Here is a 25,505-nt window from a genome sequence, read left to right on the forward strand (position 1 = left end):
TCCTCTCCTTATAAAGCCACCAACCAGTCTACTCCCACAATAACTCATTGATCCATAAATGAAATAATCCATCCATGAGGGCAGTCCAGCATAATCCAGTCACCTCTGAAAAGCTCCACCTTCCAAATGCCATAGTCAGATTACCTTCTTAATACTGTTACAGTGGGGATCAACATTAATTTTGGAAGGAACAAGCATTCAAGCTATAGCACTATGTTTGGTGCAGAGGGTCTCCCCTGGGTTGCAGTGACACTTTGCCTGAACCTATCAATGCTCCTACTGGAAACTCTCTAAGGTCAGTAACCTCAACTCACTCTAGTGTGCATCTTTCCCAGTAATGGAGTAATCCATAAAAACAGTAATTCACTGTTCTAATTAGATTAAATATATAAATACATAAATATATATATATATATATGTTTTTAAAGGTAAAGAATAAACTAAATAGAAAGATATGATATTTTCAATACAATGGATAAAAATGAAACACAAAATCATATTTTGGGCTAGGATCACACAGGCTACTATGATTTGTATATTTTCTGGGTAATTTGTTAAAAATTTCATTAGAAAAAGACACAATTATTGCAAAATATTTTTACTTTATCTGAAAAGTCTTTAGTAGAAGTATGTAATCATGACTGGATTCTTAGAGTTATTATATTTATACAGATTTTTTAAAAATTTATATCAGTGGAACTTAAATTTCTCTTCAAGCAGTTTGACATGGTTTCCACAATTTATTTGATAGACAAAAAAATTATTGAGGGAAATGATGGTGTTTCGACATGCTTTTTTATTATCCAGTCTACTTACTAACAGAGAAACTGTCACACAGAAGGCAGCCAATAAATTTTTTGGTTAAAGTATTTTTAAATAATTCATGAAATAATTTAAATGGTCACAATTGATAGAAATAATTTCTATCGTATTTTATGCTATATACTGAAGAAAGATTTATAAATACATAGAATAAGAAATTTTGTCAACTTTGTCACTTCCCAATGGGGATTCCAAGTGTTTGACTTGCAATTATTAAATTCTCCTCATACTTCTTTGTCTTTCAGTCTTGAATCTAACCTTTACTGACACTATTAAATATATCTGGTATTCTAAACTGAGAAGTAATTCTGTAAGAATGAGGGAGTGTGCTCTAACAACGTATATTTAACTTCTACCTAGTTAAAACCCAGAACTATTTTGGCAGCATATGAGAAAGTTGTTCAAACAATAAACCTAACAAATTCTTGAATTTGGCTGTTATAGTTATCAGTGGCTCCCATTGCGTGTGTGTTGTGTTTGTGTATGTTTAAGGACAGGACATATAGCCATGAATTAGTTACATTGCATTAAGCTAAAAAGAACAGTCCTGAGAGTCATAGTTTATGTTCAGTAACTGGCAAATTTCAAACCAATATTCTAAAGGAAAAAGTCTGTGTTAGATTACATTTGAGAAGAGAGTATATGTGCATAAAATTTCCTTTTAAATATAAATTTGCAAGAAAAAGTTTGAAAAAAAAGAAACAAAAAGAAATTAGAAAATGAAAACTTAATGTATTTTATGCAAACAGCAGGGCTTAACAACAAACTTTCCTCATTAAAGCCACGTGTGTTGAGAGAGATACAACAATTATCTGGCTGAAAACAAGATTAAAATAATAAGACGAGGTATTTACAGAATGGATGGGAGAGGTGTTCAAAAAGGTAATCGTTGGGAAAATAGAATAGGTTAAACAGGGCCCCTCACCTCGGGTCTGGTTGGGGGTGGTATGGCGCATTCTTTGTAGACAGGTTGTGTGGGGGTGGAGTTAGTGCATATGCATGGTTCCCCTGCTTGGCTGGCATCTACTGCCTCAGGCAACTGCCTTGCATGTGGCCATGCTCTTGGACCTATGGCTCCAAGGACCTTTAGGCCCATTACCTACCTCATAGACCTGTGTGTGAGGGGTCTGATGACTCAGCCTGGCATGTGAAGGGTTTGTGACCCAGCCTGGACAATGGGCTTGAGGGGTCTGTGAGCTCCAGGCACAGCCATAGCTTGACAATCATCCCAGTTGGTGCAGGATTACGGGCAGGCAAGAGAGCTTTACAATTGGTCACGTTGGCAGGATTCCGAAATTAGAGTAGTGCCACAGTAATGAATTTTGAAATTTCTATCTCTTATACCAAGGGAAGAATCATATCGTTTCCTGGCCCCAAACTCTACCAATAATATAAAAGCCAAAGTTAAGTCCTAAAGAAAGGAAAGATTAGACTGAGAAGAAAATTACAGTATGATTAGGTGATGTTATTTTATTTTTCCTAAAGGCAATGACAGCAACAAGTATTCATTTTAAATTAAGAATAATTATTTTTTAAAAAGATAAAAATTATCTAGAATAAGTCTGTCCTCCTGATTCTAAACTTTCATTACTGTGTTCAAAGAAAATAACAGCTGAAGTACAGGATTGCTGTTTTACTTGTTGCAATCAGTGGTAAAAAGAAAGAGACATTTATGAATGTAATTTTTGAAATTAATATGATCACACTAATTAAATCAAAACTTCCGAGAAAAACAAACAAGATATTTTACCTATATCTGCTTTGAATTGAGAAAATTTCATGAAAGAGATATAAACATGTAATTCGATTTATCTTCTAGTGTAACAGATTTCTTTTGTATAGAAGGAAACGGGAATCCAGGAAAATATAAGACTTTCCCAATATCATATTTTGTAGATAACAGAAAAGTAAGTGCCTTAGTCAGTGTAAGCTTCCTTTGCAAGTCTTATGAGAATTTCAAGAAAATGAAGCAAAAAACACAATATTTGGCCTTATTAAAAGTGAAAAGTTACTAGGCAGCTATATTGTCCATCTTCTGCTCTCAGTTGCATGGTCCTTAACTCCACTTTTCTGTGCACATCTGCTCTCCAGGGCTCCATCTGACCTAGTCAGTCTCTGGGTCCCAAGAAAGATGTTCTAACTACCTAATATGTATTACAGATTTTCCTTGGTCCAGTGAGCTCTGACTTGTGGGAAAGATGGTCACAAGGTATGTTGTTCCCTATGCCTACCCCCTTATTCCAGATTGTCAACCAATTGTAAATTAAAAGAGCTGATACAGACGAAAAAACAATAAAAACCTATTAAATAATGATTAAAAAGAAAAACAAAAAAACCTTCTGCTGAAGAATCCAGTGTTCTTTCTTTTTTATCTTTCTGATTAATAGAAAAAGCCTGACAATCAATTTTTATATTATTTGCCTGTTTAACAGGCATTGATGAAATGTTGTGGGTGAGGCAGAACAGTTTTAGACACGTTTACTTTCCAGGTGGGCTTCAAGTTCACGATCTAATCATACTCTGTTACATGAAGATGGACTACTTTCATTTCATTTTTAGCTCATTACAGTAAAATTTTACAAGTGATATTTTTAAATGTCGATTCATTAAATGTCAGTTTAAAATGTTCTCTAGCTCTGAAGCAGCTTTTTCCAACCACCCATTAAATAATACCTGTGGATACATAGAAATAGATGAAAATTATATTATCCCTGGAGACAAAAACTAACTGATCACCTGTTGTCAAAATTGGAGAGAAGTTTATATTAATGAAAAGATATGAGATAAACTAAAGCAAACTAAATTATTCAATTGTTGCCCATTCTTCATCACTGATATAACCAGTGCAACCCCTCAGAAAAAAATATTGAAAGGCACTTTGTCCATCCTTCTCTCACAGTCTTCTGTGGCTCAGGAGCCTTGGTTATCCACACTTAAAAATCTGACAATCCAACCAAGTACGATCAAGTGCTTTGTTTTCAAGGCATCATTCTAGTAACTCTGCATCTCATCTCAATTTTGCACAACTCAGAGTATGAATCTCGTTACATACATTCTAAAAAATATGGACCTGAGAAACAGAGAAACTTATCTGGCTAGTGATAGGAATTAAAAAAAAAAAAATCTTCTTGAGGACCTCAAAACACTTTACATGAGGAAAGATTTGCTGTTTGGTGGCATTTAAATGTGGTTTATTAAGAGTCAATATAAAAAAGTGAATGCTTTTGATGTAAAAATTAGGTAAATAATTTGGCCTTTCTAAAAGAGAATAATAAACATTTGGAAAGCATTATGATTAAAAGGCACATTAGCTAAAAGTCTATTAAGTTTAAGAGGAAAAAAAAAAAAGCAACTAGTATTTCTTTAGGAGAAATCTAAATATTGCCTGTTCGGCTTTGTCTCTGTGCTACTAATTAACATATGACTGTTATTTGTGGTATTTGAACTCATTTGCTTTATTCTGTTTTTACCCAATTATGAACACTCAAATCATTGCAGTGGAGAAAAACAGAGACTGAACAATTGTTTAGTATTAAGTAGATTAAACAATTTGTTAACTGGTATTTTGCTTAGGTACTTGAGAATATGCAGGAGGGTGAAGCTCAATTTTTACATAAATTTAAGACAAAAGTCTATTGGGCCATGTACGTTTCTTCCGTTACTAAAATATTGCACATTTTGTCACCTCATCTTCTTGCTCTTTTGGTTTTGTGTGGTTATAAATAGCACACCCTTAAATCTATACTCTCAGAGTAATTTCACTAAATTAAATAATATCCAATAATTATGAAGTTTTGACTTTCATACAACCATCTCCAGTCATCTAAGTCATATGTTTAAGTAATAAAAAAATACAATAAAACCTGGGAACCCAAGAAAGATCCCTCCACTACATGATTAGTATGTGCTTTCCAGACTGAGGGGGATGTTCCATTTATAACTTTAATTTGTTTCCTACCATTGTGGCCAAGTTTCCACTTATTACATGTCTCCTTGCCTTAATATTAACTTCCAGTTTGGGGCACTATAAACTGTTTCTCCACCCCTAAATTAAAGCAAATGATATCCACTCCACATCCACCACCAATTTTACCAGAAGCCACTTCAAAGGTTCCATTTTTAAAAATGAACTATGGGCACTTGCTTCCTGAAACCAAGGTTAACCCTGTTCATAATGAAGCTGGACTTTCTCTGATTTCCCTTCTGTTTAAAAACACTGACAGTTTTTTCAAGGCATTTTTATCCACCTCTAAGATTAAACCTGATTGTGCTGTTGCTGTTGTTGTTGTTGCTGCTGCTGCTGTTATTAGAAGGAGAGGAGGGAATGAAAAGAGGGCACTGGTGGACTCCACCTTTCACAGTGCTGCTGGGGACCAGCACACGTGTGTTTGTAAAGGCATTCCAGCATCACATTCGGCTGTCTTTAATAAACATGAAAGTTCCAAAACATTTAAAGGTTGTCTCTGTAATGCACAATTTCAAGAAAGCAGTAGTGTATATTTCCTTTTTATATTGTCAGTGTCTTATCAAACCACATGAAAGTGGACGGCAGCAAAGACAAAAAGCTCTGCAACACTTCAGCTTTTAGTTCCCGCAGCACATCTGTGCTTTTTGACCATTTCCTCAATCATTCAGTTATAGCAGCCTCTCTGGTCTTGCATCATGTTGCTTATTACACAAGCCACTGTTACCCTCTTATCCAAGTATTTACACTGTGACTATAAATTAAGCTCCGGGGCGATGTAATGCAAAGCTGGAAAAAAAATACTGTTGCTTTCCCAGGCCCCTTGCCACCCATACATACACAGAGCATATGCATATGGTTAAAAAAAAAAAAAAAAAAAACCAGAAAACACAGTTAGAGAATGTTTGACAGACTTCAGACTTTCTACTAACTACCACAGCAGCTGCTGCAGGGTAAAATATCCACCTCTCCTGACACATACACAGCCCTCCCAAATACTATGGCTTAAGTTGAAAATGTGTGCCTTTAGAAAAAATGTATTCTTCTTCGCATCTGAAGATGCAGCTAATTCACAGCCATGTGAAAATAATTTATCTGCTTGGGTCTCCCAAATTCTGCAGACAATGTGAATCTGAACCCTAAACCCACATGAGGGTCTACGAAAGGCTAAGAAGTATATAGGGAGACTTGGTATTTCTCCTCTACTCATAGCCAAGGCCAGGAAAAACAAACATGCTCGCCTTCCCCCTTTGTGGGGCATATGTTTTGCTGGCTCACCCTCTGACTGAAGGTGTGGTCTTTTGGGGGAGCCCTGTACTTATATAGGTTCTCATCCATGTTCCCCATCTTGCTTGAGCCCAGGTTTTCTCCTGTCTCCCTGTGTGGCTGTTACAGGATAGGCAAATGCCCCAGGATTTCAGTCCTCATTTTTCATTGCAATTCAACTAATCTAGCAAATTTTATAAGCCTTAATTTCTGCTCTGAATACATTAGTATTCTTTCGGTTCCTATGACATGGTCCTCCCATTCCCCAAGGCCTTTTGCCCGGATGGTGTTTCAAGAGCTTGAAATATTCTTTTCACACATGTGTGCACACACATATGCACACACACCTTACTGGGGTTAGTTTCTTCTTATTCTTTAGATCTGATTTTAACAATTACTTCCTTAGATAAACCTTCCTTAACCATTTAAATCACAGTGGAGCATCAGCAATGTTTCATACTTGTGCATTTTCAAGAAGCAATAGAGTCCAGAAGCAGAAATTTGGGGTCTCAGACCTTGCTCTATAGCCTTTCATCCCAAAGAACTTAACTATCATTCCTTATATAATAAATGTGCTGCACAAACAAATATTATTCAAAGTGTTTAAAATATAGGAGATATATCTATAAAGAGAAACATGAGAGAAAGAGAGAGTACACTTCAGGAACTTGCTCAGGAACACTTAATAAGTTGCAGTTGCAGCTGAACATAGAATCCTGAAGTGACGCCTAGTTCTCTATTGTTTTAGAAACTAGAATACCTAGAGAAGGAAAATCATAAAAATTTCCATGGCCAAAAGACCATAGAATAACATTTTCTCTTCTACCTGATACAATAGAATATTCTTTGCTTGATTCCAGAGGATAAATAAAGACTTGTGCACATAGGTTACAAAGTCAAAATAAGCCCCTGTGGAGCTTGATTCTTCCCACTGTTTTTTAACTTCTGCCCAGAAACTGTACACTTTAGAACTGTGACATGAAGCTTTACATACTGATTTCAGCCTCAGCAAAAAGCATTCAACAATCTTAGCTGTAGTTGTCAAAATCTTGGGTTCCAAGAACATCAAATGAATCTGTTTTTAGCTGAGTTTAAAAAACTAATGTTAATTGTAAAATAATATTTCCAAAATTCTACTTACATTTAATTTTTTAAATAAATACATTTAACATAACACAGAATTTAATAAGTAATACTTGATCCTCCAACTTATTAGATCTCTTCATTGTACTATATAATGGAATACACTTGATTTAAAAAAAAAAACAGAAATTCTGTCAAAAGTAAGTTTTCCAATATCAGGAAAATATTTTAAGCAAAATATTCTATATTTCAGCACTATATGCTCCCATCATAGAGCACCAACTTACCAAAAAGGGCATTAGTTCCACAATCACAGCAGTACCCTATCTTTGTGTTTTACCCTTCTCCCATCATACAGGCTATTAAATTTTACGGTTGAGAGCCTATGGGAGTTGAAACAAGCAGTCAAAGCTCTATTAAGATTAATATTTTAAAAAGAACAGATTCATGGATTTTATCCAATTCAGTTAACAGTAATAACAGACCACCATTGTCCTAAAAAACGTGGAATTTGCAAATACTTCCTGAGTGTCTGTCACGTGGCAGGTGCTGTTTAAAAATTATATTGATAATATTTTATAAATACTATCACACTAAAGCTCTTGACATGTTTATATTACAAATAAGAATACACACCTTAACACGTAACACACAAATAATAAAAAATACCTGAAGGGCCATAAGGATATTTGCTAAGGCTTGTCCGTATGTATCATGACAGTGAACAGCAAGAGCACCTGAAGGGATTTCTTTCATGACACTCTCCAACATTCTTTTCATGCTTCCTGGAGTTCCCACTCCAATTGTGTCTCCCAGAGAGATCTCATAACAGCCCATGCCATATAATCTCTTAGACACCTGTTGAGAAAGGTAAAATGCTAGTAAAATAATGAAAAGGAACAGACTCAAACCCTCTTGTTCCTTAGCCAACATTGTCTAGAGGTAAAAATCACAACGGCGATCAGTTATATCCCCGGAAAACATATCCTTTAGTTGTCTGGTCCAATACCACTTTCAGCTCTGTCACTAAATAGTTTTGCAATTGGTAGAATCACTTAATATTTCTGGCCTAATTTTTCAGGCTCATAAATGGATGTACTTGTGCGAGGAAGACTGCAAATTCTCTTCAAGCTGAATAACTAATGTTACTTTCAAGAAGCAATGTGAGTTTGCATGAAGGCAGCACGGTATTCGACAGACATGGGTTCTGGTATCAGACAGACCTGAATTTAAATCTCAGCAGCCACCCATGCTAGTCATGTGATACTGGGCAGAAGATTTAATCCTAGCTCTACCAGTATTAATACTTTAAAATGAGCAGATTCACAGATTTTATCCAATCAAATGAACAGTAATAAGAGATCGCCAATGTCCTAAAATACATGAGGAATTTACAAATACTTCCTGAGTGCCTGTCACATGGCAGGATCTGTTTAAACATTACATTGATAATATTTTATAAATACTATCACACTAAAGCTCTCAATATATTTATATTACAAATAAGGATACACACCCTAACACATAACACACAAAAAATCAATTTAAGCCTCACTCCCTAATCTGCAAAATTCGGAGAAGAGCACACCTCATTTAGCATATTTTCTAAGCCATAGCTACTTCATTTTAAAAATATGATAAACAATGTTAATAATGACATGCCTGGGCCGGCCCCGTGGCGCACTCGGTAGAGAGCAGCGCTCCCGCCGCGGGTTCGGATCCTATATAGGGATGGCCGGTATGCTCACTGGCTGAGCGTGGTGTGGGCGACACCACACCAAGGGTTGTGATCCCCTTACCGGTCACAAAAAGGACAAAAAATAAAAAATAAATAAATAAATAAAAATAATAATGACATGCCTGGTTGTAAAAATGTAATGAGAATGTATACAAGTCACTTTATATAAAATCTGGCTCATGGTACTCATTCATTCATTCACCATGTATTTCTCCAGTGCCTATTCTACGCCAAGCACTGTGCTAGATGCTGAGAAATAAGGGAGAAACAAATATTGGCATGTTTGATTCTGCTATGGAGCCTGGCCCACTGAGGATGCACAAATACAAACTAAAAAAAGAACTTTGAAATATAGAAACAGGATTCTAAGAGCATGTAGCAAAAGAAATTAACCTAGATTTATCAAGCAGGAAGGGCCTAAGTGACAACATGTGATAAAGTAAGCATAAACTTGTTGAAGAGGGTGAGAAAGAAGATGCCTGCAAAGAATGTTCCAGGAATATCAAATACAAAGGTCAGTAGGTTCCAAGCAGCCAAAATATAAAATGCAAAAAGCATTCCAGGTGGGGAAAAAGTCAAATACAAAGAACAGTGTAATGAGAAAGCAAAAACCAAGAGGGAAGAAAAATGAGAGGAAGAATGAGAGGCTTGAATAGCATAATCACACTTCAAAATAGTAATTTCAAAGAGAAGAGAGTTGACTGTTAAATGCAGTAGAACAGCACAAAACGCCCTTAAAGTCGCTCATCAGGAATTTCTAGTACTCCCAATCTGCCTGTTACATGACTCTCTTCAGCAGCATCTCAGGCATTCTGGTGCAAGAGTGAAGGGCCAGAGGGTATATGTAGTTCATCCATAGGAGGTGCCGGAAAAAGGCAGAAAAGCAAGGAGCATGGTATTAGGCAGAGGTGGATCCAGGTTTTCTGGGGCCTGATGTTATACCTTTTGGAGCTGTACTTTAAGAAAAGAATGTATAATTGTGAATGCAAATTAATAATAGAGTCTTAGGGGCCGAGCCCGTGGTGCACTCAGATGAGTGCGGCGCTGGGAGCACAGCAACGCTCCCGCCGCGGGTTCGGATCCTATATATGAATGGCCGGTGCACTCACTGGCTGAGTACTGGTCACGAAAAAGACAAAAAAAAAAAAAACAAAAACAAACAAAAAAAACAAACAAACAAACAACAAAAAAAAAATAATAGAGTCTTAGAAAGGTCCCATGCAAATGAAGTACTATAAAATCCAAGCTTCATTTTTTCATAGTACATCTGCCTCTGTGTGCAAGGGTCTTATCTAAATAATAGATAATTGGATAGCTCTCATTTGAAAAATTTGCAGTAAATTTCAAAAGTTCAAGTGAATGCACAAAGAGGAATGGCTTTAACTGAACTGAAGGTTTATGCTGCCTATATCTGGATTTTCTAATAATGCTGTCTTTGCTGTTTCCATGCCATATTTCCGAACTTACAAAAATTTACCACTTTAACAGATGCACATTAATATACTTCATACACAAATGAATTTCTGAGATAGTCTAATATAATCTCAAAAATAGAGCATTTGTATTCATTATTATAAATTAGTAATCATGGACAGGAAGTAGAAAATGAACTTCAACAAGCAGATCCTTAATGACTATATAATCTATTGCTGTAAAATTGCTCTGTAATAACAGCAACTTAATCACACCATTAAGAACTATAGAATCACAAAAGAAAAAAAGAAAACAAAGAAAAAACCAACACTGAAGCGTGTATACTCTGATGTAAGTGTCAAATAATGCCGGAGAAAAAACAAAGGATGCTACCCTAAGCAACCATAGCAAAATTAAAGGGTGTGTACAAAAACTGCCCTGTCATTTTGATGGAAAATGGAAAGGCCACTCACTATGTTACATAGTGAGTTATGTGTAAGCCACATAAAAACAAAACAGATGTTTTTATTCCTTCCATCTTCCAGCATCCAAATGATAAGATTCAACGGTCATTTAATTTTGAAAAGTTAAAGCCAATAGGATCAAACATGTCTTCAGGGATAGTCTCCCATTCCATGGCTGTCTTTAGTCTCTGTTATATAGATGCAGTAAATAGGAAGGAAAACAGCTCAGTTAAAAAAATAATATACATCATTTTACCACAAACCATAAAGTCTGTAGATGCATCTTACTTCTGTCACTTTTTGCGGTGTAATGCTTCCTTCATACGGACAGCCCAGGGCACAAGACACATACCTAAATTCAAAATACAGAGCCATATAAATACGCATTTGATGAATAAGCCACGTGCCAATTTCTATTTTATAAATATATAGAAATAGCCAGAACCGCATCAGGAAAATTTATTTTACATGATTCCTTCATTATAATTTTATTCCTAAACCAAACAAAAACAATTTTGGAGCAAGTTCAATTTACTCACATTTTTTCTTTCTAATAATTACAATTTGATATATGTTATTTGATGGCAGATGTGAATAAAATAACAGCAGTTTGTCTTGTGAGTTTGTTTATACTGTAGCAACATATTAACATTCAAAGCAGAAAACAGCAGTGATATGTATAGTATACATTCAACTGTTAAATATCCACGTCTTTGGAACCATGTATAGATAGCATGTAGAAGACTAATTGAGTTTCTCTGTTTACTCCCATCTGGATATTTTGGCTTCATTTAGATATAGTCATTAATCACCCCAAAATTCCTAAAACTGGGCATAACCTCCGAGTTCATCTTGTTTACCTCTCATGGGTTTACCTAAATCATTTGAAACAGAAAAGTGTCTAGTGTGTTTTAAAGTCTCCAAATGAAGATATTCTATAAACTTGTTCAGCAACTCATGCTAATTTAAAAAGTCAAGCCTTTCCTGCAAAGACAATTATTAAGCTTTAGACAAAGTCTCTTTTAGCTATTTTCTGATCAATACCAATCCCATTTTATTAAACCTTCTCAGAGATTTTTTTTTTCAACACTTGCAATAAAATAATACGTCATGTGTCTGATGGTCAGGAATGAAGCATTCCACATGAGGGAGGGAGGGCTGAACTGGAGATCCAGTTCTTTGGGCCAGAACATGAAAGGCTTTAGATAACAAGGCCCTTGAAAGTCACGCCAAGGAGTATGGACTTTGAGATCGCTAAAAATTATTTAGACCCACTAAAAATTATTGGGTAAGGTAGTGACATGGTCAGATTTACTCTCCAGAAACATAACTCTTCAGGAACACTGGAAGTGGTTGCCAAAGGAAAGGTGGAGGCAAAGACACAAGAGAAGACAGTACTGTATTTCCTTGATTCTGAGACGCTACTGATTGGAAGATACACTATGAATTTCATAACAGGTGTGGGAGTTAAAAAATAAAACACATAATTATTTAGTGCATATCCATTGATTCTGAGATGTGAGCTAATTTCAGAAGTATTAAAATGTGAATAAAAGCTATGTTTGGGGACAAAAATAAGCAGTTCCATAAGCCAGGCAAGCAGTTATGAGTAAAGGGAAGGAGAAAAGGTAACAAATTCAAATAATATTTGAGAGCTATGCTGGACAGGAAACCCACCTCTGCTCTTCCAATTGCTATAATCTAAGCTTACTGTTTAGATTATCTGTCTAAAATTAATCAATTTGTGTGAAAAGAAAATTTTCTCATGCAAACAAAACACTGGAGAAGAGGCTAAGGATAGAAAAGGAGAACAGTTTTTATACAGATACCATGATTGCATAACATGCTGAAAATATGAAAACATTGATCCCAAACCCAAAATATCTAGATATAAGTAAATAGAAAATCTTCCATTTACATGTTCTCCCTCTCAGTGTGAATAAACAAACAAAACACAACAGACACAAAACAAAACAAACAAACATCTCCTACATTCTCAACTTATTACGTGGCTGCAGCTACCCCCTTATTGCCAGAGCCCTAACTTTCTATGTGCACATTTTCATTTACTCACGTTTTTCCCTCTAATGACCTTTCCAGGCCTATGGTTTCCCAAAGTCCACTGCTTTTCATCTTCATAGACTCTTCTCCAGCCTTGTCAGTGGACACTTCTTTGACCTATTCACACATGGCTCTATTTTCTCCAAAGCTTATATAAAATTTCCTTAACTGCGCATTAATATTCCTCAGCAGATGCTGCACACTAAGGCCCCCAGGCCAAATCCTGCCCATCACTCTTTTGTAAATAAAACTTACTGGAACACAGTCATGCCCATCTGTTTACATATTACCTATGGCTGCTTTTGCATTATAATGTCAGAGTTGAGTAGTTGCAACAGAAACCACCCAACCCATAAAACCTATAATATTACTATCTGGCCCTTTACAAAAAAAGCTTGCCAATCCCTGCTAAAAAGATTAGGCCACTTTTGCTGAGTATGAAAAGGCCTCCACCACTATGAAAATGAGAGGTACTTTCTGCTGTGACAAGTGGCTAAAGCCAGCTTCGGGACTTCTGCTCTTCAACAATGTATTACAGTGCTTCTCAATCTTGGCTGCACAGAATCACCTGGGGAGCTTAAAAAACAAAGCAAAATCTAATGTGAAGACACATTCCAAGCCAATTAAATCGGCAAGTTGGAAAATGGAACTCAGCCACCAATATATACATACATATATTTTTTTTAAGTTTTGTTATTCCGCCAAGATTGAAAATCACTCAACTATTAGCAATACTGGCTCACCTGGATTGTCTGATGGATTCCCTTGTGTAAAAAGTGATATTACACAGACCTGACAGTATCTAACCTCAGGAATTTCCTCACTATTATTCCACAACATTTTTATTCATCTTTTATTGGCTGGCGGTTAAATTTTTCACAGATCTATTCCAAATAATTTTCTGTTCTTCTGAAGCTAATACTCTTACATCTCCATTTCTTTTTTCATCCAATCTCTTACCAGTTCAATGTCTTTTTAACTGAATTACATCCTTTAGTAGTTCTTTCAGCAAGGGTCTCTGAATGGTAGAATTTTGTAAATTATTTTGTCAGCAAATGGTTTTATTTCACCTTCATTCTTAAGTATTAGTTTGACAAGGTATAGAATTCTATGTTGACAGTTACTTTGTCTCAGTATTTTAAACATATATTATTTCACTGTCTCTCGTCGCAGGTTTTGGCAATAAGAATTTTGCTGTCAGTCTGACTATAATTCCACTATAACAATTTATTTTTTCTCTATTTTATTTTCCATTTTTTCCCTATTGCAATTTATTTTTCTCTACCGTTTTTAGAATTATCTGTTTGTATCTAATCTGCATTTTATTTACTATTACATATCTCAGTGTTTGCTATGCTTCCTCAATAGTAGCATTAATGCGTTTCTTAATTTCTAGAAAATTCTTGAGGTACTTGCTCTTCAAAAGTATTTTTCATATCTATTTTTTTCTGTTTTCTCTTTCTGGAAACTATTAGGCATCCTTTATTAACATCACTTTCAAAATTTCTATTAAATTACCTTTCTGGTCTTCATTCTTATAATTTTCTCAAATGCTATTTCAAGATCATTACTCTTCAATTGCATGTAAGGTACTGTTTAATGCATTCATTGATTCTTTTATTTTATTAAATTTACTCTCATTTCTAGAAATAATATCTGTTTCTTTTTTCAAATCCTCATTATTTCTTTTTTTGTATAAAGATCTGTTCTTTTATTATGGTCTTCCATTGCCTGTAAACATTTTGAGTGGTTAGTTGACAATCTCCTTTTCAGATTATTCTATTTTTTTCTTTTCTTCTACAGTTTTCCTGTTTTCTTTTCCTTTTTTTTTTTTTTTTTTTTTTGGTCTTTGCTTATTTTCTCTTAAGATAGTTTGTTTCCTCTTGTGGTTCACAGTTTTCATTGTGAGTGCCTTTTCATGGTGATTATAGTTTCTGTAAGAGTTCCATGAGAGTAGAGTATTTAAATGTCCCTATTAAGGGGATAGGATTGCTTTTTGCCCTTACCTGGGAATTTTACCTACTCATATGTCATAAATTCACAACCGATAGCAATACTTGGCATAGGTTCTAGTGACTATGCATTGGCATGGAGATACTGCTGGCTCCAAGAAATACTCAGTTCCACATCCATGCCTTAGCAGAACATCTATCTTTTTCTATACATACATTAAAATACCATTTCCAAACAACTAGGGATTATATATGGGGGAGATTCCCCCTTGTGCCACTGTGGCATCAAGCTACATGATTTACCATATTATCTTTTGTGAAAACTGGGTTTCTTTTCTGAGAGCTTGGCTGTATGTTTTAAAAGTTGTTATATTTATGTGGTTGTACTGGAAACAGAAAAGGGGTTCTCTGAGTCAGCTCAGTGCCCCATTGCCCTTCTTTCTCTCTCACCATTATGCAGATAACTGTAGAATCAACTCCAAAGCTCCTCCTGCACATTACAAATATTGTTTGATGCATCCATATAACATATTAAACTCGGTATGTCTAAAATGGTGCTCATCTCTTTTTCTCTTTGCATAAACCTGTTTCCTTTATATTTGCCATTTTTACAAATGATATAGTTATTCTCAGAGTTGGTCTTGATAAATCATTTGAAGGTCACTTTTCAGAACATAGTCATCAACCAAGGTTGTCTGCTTCTTCCCTTCCAGCCTGTAGGGCACACAATCTCTGCCGGTGGCAGCCTGAGGTACAAAACAATCCCTGAGACCCCTTTCCCAAGTGCCCTCCCTACCTCAGTCTCATGTCACTTGGTTTTACTCCAATTTCTAATGTCAAAATAATATTCCTAGAGCATGGATCTGTTACATGTTTTCCCACTTTGAAATGGCTTGCGATTTTCTACCAAATAAACTCGGTACTCAAGTTTAAAAATACGTGAAACTTCAATCTAACTTTCTACCTCTCTTTTACTATACACTCTCCAAAACCTTTACTCCAATAGAAATAAACTTCTCTGTGTTACCCTAACATTTCTTAAGATTTCTCTTCACTATGCCTTTGCTCTTTGTAGATTCAATGCCCTGCCTTGAAAGGCCATTATTTCAGATTACATTTCCATATTTTTACATATCTTTAATGACTTTATATTTTTGATGCCTTCGCCAAGAAGTTTCTCCAAATCACCCCAGAGATTAGAATTACTTTAAATTTTAATAGTAATATCTGTATCTATTTTTGTACTTGCATTTTTTGACAACATAATAATTATTACTGTACATATTTTATTTTCTCAGTCTGCTGAAAACTCTTTTAAGTTAGGCTACTTTTTCATTTTCACATTCCACATGGTATCACAAGACAGTACATTATACAAAACAAATGCTCAATATTTCTTGAATGAATTAATGCAAAAATATATTAGTTGAGATGTCATTTTCATCTTCTGAATACTTTTCTAAGAAATTCCTAATTTTTACAAAAAAAAATGTATAGCTAGTTATGGGATATTTATATCCTAAATCCTGTAGACAGAGATGACAGCATATATTTGGGAGATCAGAACTTGGAAAATATTTTTTAGACATCATTAAGATGACAAAAAATAAAAGAATCACCAACTATATTGAAATGAATCTTGCTAAAATTAACAAAAAGCACAGTGTTACAATAAACCCAATGGGTAGAAATGTTAATTGTTTTGTTTTTATTTGTGCTTTTTGAAGACACTTTTCAGTACTGTGCAAAAACAAGACAAGAGACAAAACTGAAGCATTCCAGTCTTCAACAACCTTTCCTAGTAGAACTGAATCATGAAAAAGCACCTACAGTTAGGCCTTATCCAAAGCTACCTTCCCACAATTATCCCATTTTCCTCCAATCATCCTGACAAAAAGGAACAAAGAGGATGAATAAAAGCCATGTATAAATATCAATGCCAGGTGTGATAAAATGACATGTAATGTCAATTAAAGGTAAGTAAGGTAACTAAATATAGGAGCTACTTTGAAACGCTCATGCAGAATACACCAACATATAAGCAATACAAAATAGCATTCTATTATTATTAAGCCGTTCAGAAATAACTTTTGAGAGGATATTATGCATTTATCACTGTGAATAACATAAGAAATAAAGACTGTTTCTTGGTACCAAAGAGTAATTCTGCTAAGATTCTCTTTTTGCTCTAAAATATTTGGCTGCCTTTATTTCTCATAAATCTATTATTAGAATTCCACATATTAAAAATATCTTCTTATAAATTGTGAATTCTATATAAATCTGGGCAAGGTTAAGGAAATAATGCTCATCTAATACCTTGCTTTACATAGAACTTTGTTTCTAAAGCTATATATGCATGTTGGGTTTTAGAAAAATAAATTGAATTTCAAATATTTTAGGAAAACTGATCAGATAAAGATGTTACAAATTATTTCTAAAAATCAAAATAAAAACATCACCCCAGTTTACTTTTATATGCATTTAAACTTATACTATGTAAGATTTTAAAAGTGAAGACCTTGACATTAAGATGTCAATTAATCTGCTTGGTTCCTGATGAAATGAAATATTAAGCTTATATTTAAGTTAGGATATTTTAAAGCTTTCTTTGAAAGAAAATGCCATAACCTTCTTCAGCAGTCCTTCCTTGGAGAAGCTGCTGCATAAAACATTTAATAATATTCTGGGCTAGACATTTGCCTAAAATTTTGTAATCTGAATAATAATTCCACTTTATCAATGGCAAACCTGAAGATCGGGTAAGTTAAATAGGTTATAAAACACATGTAGAGCAAACTGCTGAGCCAGACTTTAAAACCAAATCTATCCAATATCAAGGCTGTGTCTTTCTACTACATCAAATTAGCTATTAACAATGAGAAAGTTCCTTTATGCAAAGCTCAGATCCCGACTCTAAATACAAGCTTAAGTAAGGGAAATAAGCCAAGCTAGACACAGAGAAAAGTTACAGACTGATTTTTACATTACCTTTACCTTGACCTCATTTCTGTCCAGCCCTTTTGAAACTTGCTATGCTTTTCTGCTATATTTGTCTTTTCTCTTCAATGGACCAACTACCTTATTTGAACCCTCATGTTTTTGCCTCCTAAAATGATACACCCTTGGGTAATTTTCAATTAAATGGCTTCAGCCCCACCTACAGCCATCTTGGAAGGGTATTACAGCCCCATTTGTGTAAATGCCTCTTGGATCAATCCTAACTGGATACATAGCAGACTCCCTGCTCTCCCAGCCCCCAAACTAGACGCATGATCTGGGGCTGACACATTAGGTAATGCTTCGTGTTCAAGCGACGCTTGCTTATCTTGCTTGGTCTTCAGAAGATATTTGTAAAACCGTATTTCTTCTAAATAGCATAATTGTATACAGAATAATCTTCTTTTATTCACCAAATTAAACCACTGTAGCTCAAGAGATTTTCTTCCTCATAGTTCCATATTTCCCGGTTCTTGACCCTATCTGTAAATAATTGAGCTCTCGAATTTGAGATCCCAAATCACTTAAATCTCAAAGACCTGAAGCATTCAATATTGGGCAGCTTGTTCTCCTATGTTCAGTGAAATAGACATTTCACTACATGGCTCCTATATATTATATTTCATTTTATAAATTTCAATAGCATGTCTTCTTAAGGAAATAATTATTCAAAAACCAAAATGTCAATGTTAAATTCAGATATTAGAAGCTAAATTAATCTTTCCTTTTATGATCTGATTCTTACACTTTAATCACCATGTTTTCTTGGCCAACCTACTCAAAATGTCTAGCTTCCAGGTAATTTGTCTGTAGAGTTAATTGATGCCTCCAGAGGTGAGAACTGTGGAAGACTACACACAGTAGATGCATGCTGAAAAGAGGATTCCAGAGATCAGTAAATTTGGGAAACCCAATATAACACAGCCTTCCTCTAGCCCTAGCTTAAAGAAGTTCTACATTTAGGGACCTGCTTAACCTTTTTAAATCCAGATGTCTGCAAATATTTGAACAATAAATTCTCCCTTATTGCCACCTCCACCACTGTTTTTGTTTTAATGTCAGTCTACTGAATATGTTGAGTTAAACTCTGGGAAAATCTGTCCAGATATTTCCTAAGGTAAACCTCTGAGCTTGGCTCACCTCAGTCCCTAAATAAAATTTTACTTGAACTTTGAATTAATTATGAAACTATCCTACACTAACTATGCTTTCTATTGAATTACCTTGGAAAAAGTTAAATAAAATTAAATATAAGTACTTCGGTATTTCTGAGCTTTATTCAGAGAATTTCTTCCAGATACACTTTATGTTCTGATTTTATATGAGTAATGTTTCTAAATAAAAGTATTTTCATAAATGTTTTTAAGGAATTCACAGTTATTTCAACTTTTCAGTTGAAAAATAATGTTTGTCTCATCAATTAAAAACTTATAACATTCACTCTTCCATTACATACAATATCTTTTCATATTTACTTCTTGAATTTACTCTTTGTTGCATACCTGTTTTGACACTGGCACCGTGTAAAGTATACTTATAAGAAAAAGCATGTTGAAAATAATTTTAAGTTGGTGTAAGTGACTATGCACAAAGAACATATACTACTCAACCAAAACCTGTGCTGAATTAATTTCATATGTTAAGAACACCATTAACTTTCTTGAAATTAACTACGTAACCTACAAATCTACTTCTTCCCCATATATAAAAAGACAAAATCTAGCAAAAGAATAAATAATAATAAAGTCTTATTGCTAATTTTATGAGAAATGACAAAACACATTTTTTTCTCAAAAGCTCTAAATGAAGCGTATTTAGATATTGACTACACAAACACAGCTTACACATCTTAACTACCACTGGGTATGTGTTATTCTGGCACACAGCAGTACCAGAATAATATATAAGGCTGAAATACATATAAACCCTCAAACAAACCATATGTATGAAAGCAAATACCTTTAACAGATGTCTCATTTTTACAGTTTTATGTACCATATTTTGGTAAATGATGATTTGAATCGTTCTTCCAGGCCAACAGTTTAACAATAGAAGTTGGAAAGGAACTTCTATGGGCAGCAAGAAGCTGCCCATTTAAGAGAAGATGGTGCTTTATAAGCAAGCAAATTCTATAGGGGTAGATTATCCAGTGGAAGGTGATTCATCAGTTGTGAGAAACTGCAATTCAGTATGTATTTTTAAACTGCAGCCCTAAATAGGGAGGAGACACATTATCTCATTCAGTAAGACTGCTGTTACCTTCAGGGTCAGGATCAGAATCCATAATGATACTCTGCATTAGACAGAGAGAGGACAGGAAACAAAACCTCAGTGCAACATGACCTAGAAGGTTTGGCTAACCCAGCAAGCAGGCTGCAAATTGTGCATAAACGTGTTGCGTCATAAATCTTCTCTCAAAGGGAGAACCAGTTAAAATTGGCTATTTTGAGGGGCAAGACAATGCCATTACTTCATGGCAGTTACGAAGATTGCTATTTTAAAGGATGGAAATTATATAGAGCTTGGTAACTAGTTTAAAAATAATTAAGCAAAGGAACAATTTCTTGACATTGAGGGTCTTTCACCAAAGAAATGGGTCACTGATGCATGTGATGCAATCTCCTTTGGAAACCTTTAAAACCAGACTGAATTTCCATTGGTTTTAGATAAGAAGAAAGTAGGTGGTGAGGGTAACAGTAGATGAAAAAGGTGAATAAAATGAGCACTCTAGATTCATTACAGCTCTAGGAAAATCAGACTCCTCCTCCTGAATATTAATAAATATTAATCACATTTTATAAAGAGATTGTGACTAAAGTAAAACAGCATCGTAACCTACAATTGCCTTTGCTTTTTTGTATCTAAAAGTAATCTATGATTGTCTATATTAATTTAATTGCTAATTTTCCTTTACTCCTTGTTCTCATTAATTTGCATATTTACTTTTTCTGGAAATTTGAGAAGGAATTCAACAGTTATGGTTCACAGATAAACATCTTTTCACTTTGTAATTTTTTTAACAATAATGAATGATTTTGTTTGAATCCTACAAAAAATGTTAAAAATACACTTTGAACATTCAGTAGGCTCAGATTTTCAGGAGGTTAATCATGGGTCAAATCATTCTAGACCATTTTATAGGAGAGGTATAACATGTAATTACATAAAAACGCTTTTATGGTTTATGCTTTGATATACAGAGATGCTGACCTTGTGGTTTTGTAATATCTACTTTCAAGAATTTTAACAATGAAATTAATCATGCCACTTAGTAATAATTTCCTCTTAAATTAATACTCTCACAAACAGGACCATGCAATTCATGTGACTTCATTAAATATAAGTTGATAAAAAAGCAACAAATTGCTTTAGACAAAAAAGCAATAAATCCTGAATGCTGTGTTATATATTAGAGCACTACTTCATATCTTGAGGCATTTCAATTTTAAAAGGATCCTGGAAAACCAGCAGATATTTCTTTCAATAAATGCTCTTGGTAAGGGGAGGAAGTGATTACATTTATCATAGACTTTTATTTTTCTTCGCCTTCTTCACCTTTTAAAATTTAAACACATAATAGAAAAATAACCTAGCTTTTTAAAACATATGGCATGTGAATTGCAGGTTAAAGAATAAGTTCAAAATGTAAACATTTCATTGTCCGTTCACACATAATGTATATACAGCAGTAGTTAGCTGACTCTGCATTTTATGTCATTGATTTGGCATGGTATCTATTCACAATGTGTCCCAGATGTCATAAGTCCTGAGTATGAGTAAAAAATGTGTACACATGCATGTGATGTGTGTGTTTGGAGGGGGGGAGGATTTAACAATAGCCTTAAAACCCTAATAAAAGCTACTATTTAGACTATATAAAAGTTTACTATTTTTGTAAAAATTTAAACAGTTTTATTGAGCATTTATAAAATGTGTACTGCCTTATGACCTTTAAATCTAACAGCTGATAATATAAATTTCTGGATGATGATCAAGTACATGTTGATGCAGCTGTTGCCAGGTAAGCCATACTAAAGCATCTACTGCAGCGTGGTACTGGCATAAAAACAGACACACAGACCAGTGGAAAAGAATAGAGAACCCAGAAAACAATCCATGTACTTACAGCCAACTGGTCTTTAACAAAGGCACCAAGAACATACATTGGGGAAAGGACAGCCTCTTCAGTAAATGGTACAGGGAAAACTGGACATCCATATGTAGAAGAATGAAACTAGACCCACAGTTCTCACAATATACCAAAATCAACTCAAAATGGATAAATACTTAAATATAAGACCTGAAACAATAAAAGTCCTAGAAGAAAATATAGGGGAAATACTTCAGGATGTAGGACTGGGCAAAAACTTTATAAATAAGACCTCAAAAGCACAGGCAGCAAAAGAAAAAATAAGCAAATAAGATTATATCAAACAAAAAAAGCTTCTGCACAGCACAGGAAACAACCAACAGAGTAAAAAGACAACTTACAGAATGGGAGAAAATATATGGAAACTATACATGCAACAAGGGATTAATATACAGAATATATAAGTAACTCAAACAAATTAACAGTAAAAAAAACCAAGTAACCTGCTTAAAAAATGGGTAAAGGAGCGAATAGGCATTTCTCAAAGGAAGATATACAAATGGCCAACAGACACATGAAAAAATGCTCAACATCACTATTTATCAGGTAAATACAAATCAAAACCACATTGAGATAACATTTCACCCCACTTAGATGGGCTATTATCAAAAAGACAGAGAATAACAAATGCTGGTGAGGATGTGGAGAAAGGGGACCCTTCCTACACTGTTGGTGGGACTGTAAATTAGTACAGCCATTATGGAAAACACTGTGGAGATTCCTTAAACAGCTACAGATAGAACTGCCATTCAATCCAGCTATCCCACCACTGCCTATATACCCAAAGGAATAGAAATCATCATGTCGAAGGGATAAATGCACTCCCATGTTTATCACAGCTCTATATACAGTAGCTAAGAGTAGGAGCCAACCTAAACGTCCATTAACAGATGACTGTATAAGGAAAATATGGTATACATACATAATGGAATACTACTCTTCCATAAAAAAGAATGGAATTCTGCCATTTGCAGCAACATGGATGAGCTTGGAGAAAATTATGCTATGTGAAATAAGCCAGGCACTGAAAGAGAAATGCCACATGTCCTCAGTCATAAGGGGCTAAAAAACAATAAGGAAGGAAGGAAGGAGGGAGGGAGGGAGGGAGGGAGGGAGGGAGGGAGGGAGGGAGGGAGGGAGGGAGGGAAGGAAGGAAGGAAGGAAGGAAGGAAGGAAGGAAGGAAGGAAGGAAGGAAGGAAGGAAGGAAGGAAGGAAGGAAGGAAGGAAGGAAGGAAGGAAGGAAGGAAGGAAGGAAGGAAACAACCATGATAATACACTGAACCTTCAAAATGAGACAAGAGAACTGTGGTTACTAGAGACGGGAAATGTGGAGGGGGAGAATATCAAGAAACAGTTTAGTGGTCACAAAGAATGATTATGTTTTATAATGATGAATATAGTAATTATCCTGATTTGATCACCACATATAGTATGCAGGTATTGATATTCTGCTCTGTATCCCACAAATATGTATAATCAATTATATTTCAGTAAAAAAGATGACATGATATGCTCATTACACCTCTATATTTATAAAATCAATATAAAATTAGCTAATTTTTAGAAACAAATTCTTCATAAGTAACAAAAAATATATTATATATTTCACAGCACATAGGCCTGGTTACAATACATGCTGTAATTGCTGCTCCTGGAAGCAGGCAAGGACCAAGGCAGATTTTCTCTTTCCTTTCCCATATATCTCTCATCACTGGTAATATCCTCCTTCTTTTTCCATTTCTGTTCTCTACTATTCTGTCTTGTGAACTCGTGGCAAAATCACGTTAATCTTTCAACTCAGGTAACCATATTTGGTTTCCCATGTCTAAATTCCTGAGAAAGAAAATGGGTCTACTGAAATAGAATGCTGATAGTTCAGACCATCAGCAATGCAGTTTCTACAAGACAGAGACAAGGCAAAGAGAAAAGGACCCGTATCTCCAATATACCTGCATTAACAGAAATAATATAATATATAATAGAAAATAGTGGAGAACTGAAAAACTATTCCATGTGTCTTTTGTATGCAGTCTGTCAAGAATTTTTAAACAGTGTTCTGCCAGGTGCTATGGAGGTACTTTGGGGTCACCCAGAGAAAGTAGGGAAATCAGCTGTTGAGGGGGAGGTTGAATGGGTAAAATGATGGGCCCAACATCCCAGAGCAGCTCAGGGGCTCAATTTAATGTTTAACATAGTCTATTGAAATTCTAAATTGAATCACCATAGAGTGATTCCTTTCCAAATGCTGCTATGAATTTATACCAGTTTATCAACACACTCTAGGCTGATATCCAAAGAGGGCTGCATTTGGATAACTGAGTGTAAATAAAATGGTTAATAATACCAGCTTTTCATGCTAGTGTCTCTGCTCTCAATTGCATTACAACTTCCACAAGCTAGATACACACTAATCATCATTAATAACATTAACGAATGTGACTATATAGTGATTACCATGATTAAATAAAGTACAAATAAGATACCCTATGCATATTTTAATAAATGGTAAAAGAATATCAAGATAATTCAAAAGCAACTTTAACAATAGATATCAACAAAATTGAAAGAATTTGTGGGACTTCATAAGTACCCTCGTACTGGAATATTCATATGGTTTGCAGACTTAACGACCTCTTCAAACTTTCCCAAACTTTCTTCAATGGAACAGTTAATATTCTTCTTGCTAAAGGATTCAGATGCAGCACCAAAAACTGATATCTCAGTAGCTCCAGCTGCAACCTGAAAAATATAATTTAAAGCCAAAAGCTAATAATTTCAAAAATGTAAACAATAGCAGTAGAAGTCAACTGTATAAGGCATTCTTGTATTCTTTAAAATTTGCCTTGGAATTTAAAATTATATTCCTCTAATCTTGCCACAAACACTCTTTGAAATGCCCTTTTTGTAATCCACAAACAACTCTGTAAACTCAGTGATATTACGCTCATTTACTAATGGAAAAACGGTGGCTCGAAGAAGTTGCTAGTAGGACATTATACAGCCAGTAGAAGGTCTGGAGCTGGATTTTGAGCACAGGCCTGCCTGACTGTCAAGCCAAGATTGGTTCCCTCCATTGCTTACCCTTCTAAGCTACAACGAGGGTGTCCTCTCAATATCTTACTTAGGGTAGAAATGTCCTGTACTATGTTAGGACTGGTGACAACAATGTTTACAATTTCTTAAAATGCCTCTTCTTCCTTTCTGTACACTGCAGTAAAAATTATAGCAAATCAAACGACAACAAAAAAAGATCAATGAATCTAACAAGATACAGTAAAAAGTGATACACTAACTAGGACTCCACAATCTCAACGTTGTGCAATACAATCTCAAACACAAAAGTGAAAAATATTCATTAATACCACATATAGCTGCTGCAAAACCTTTGCGATAAACCCATGAAAGCATAATATCTTAAGCTTTTGCTTAAGCTTGTATGTGTATGTGTAATCATTGAAGCTTTTATTTAAATCATATAAATCACTAAGTATAGGATCAGAAGAAACAAATCAGAAGAGGAATAAGGAAAGTTATTAGAGGCAGATAAAATGACAATGATTAGCTTCACCTAAAAGGAAGAAACGTCAGAAA

The 25,505-nt window shown here is 34.8% G+C and overlaps 1 protein-coding gene across 4 annotated transcripts in view; it reads right to left on the reverse strand.

Moving 5' to 3' along the window:
- HMGCLL1 (3-hydroxy-3-methylglutaryl-CoA lyase like 1) overlaps positions 1 to 25,505 on the reverse strand; it is a 150,680-nt gene that overhangs the window by 53,654 nt on the left and 71,521 nt on the right. For 3 of the 4 annotated variants that reach the window (XM_063097531.1, XM_063097530.1, XM_063097533.1), the window contains 3 exons: positions 24,505 to 24,653; positions 11,039 to 11,102; positions 7,805 to 7,993 (listed from right to left, as the gene is read on the reverse strand). In XM_063097531.1, coding sequence (XP_062953601.1) covers positions 7,805 to 7,993; positions 11,039 to 11,102; positions 24,505 to 24,653 — 402 coding nt within the window. The remainder of the gene's footprint in view (positions 1 to 7,804; positions 7,994 to 11,038; positions 11,103 to 24,504; positions 24,654 to 25,505) is intronic. The other variant, XM_063097532.1, reaches the window with a different exon arrangement.

The sequence above is a fragment of the Cynocephalus volans genome, chromosome 5 (genome assembly GCF_027409185.1).
Source record: "Cynocephalus volans isolate mCynVol1 chromosome 5, mCynVol1.pri, whole genome shotgun sequence".
In the NCBI taxonomy this organism is placed as follows: domain Eukaryota; kingdom Metazoa; phylum Chordata; class Mammalia; order Dermoptera; family Cynocephalidae; genus Cynocephalus; species Cynocephalus volans.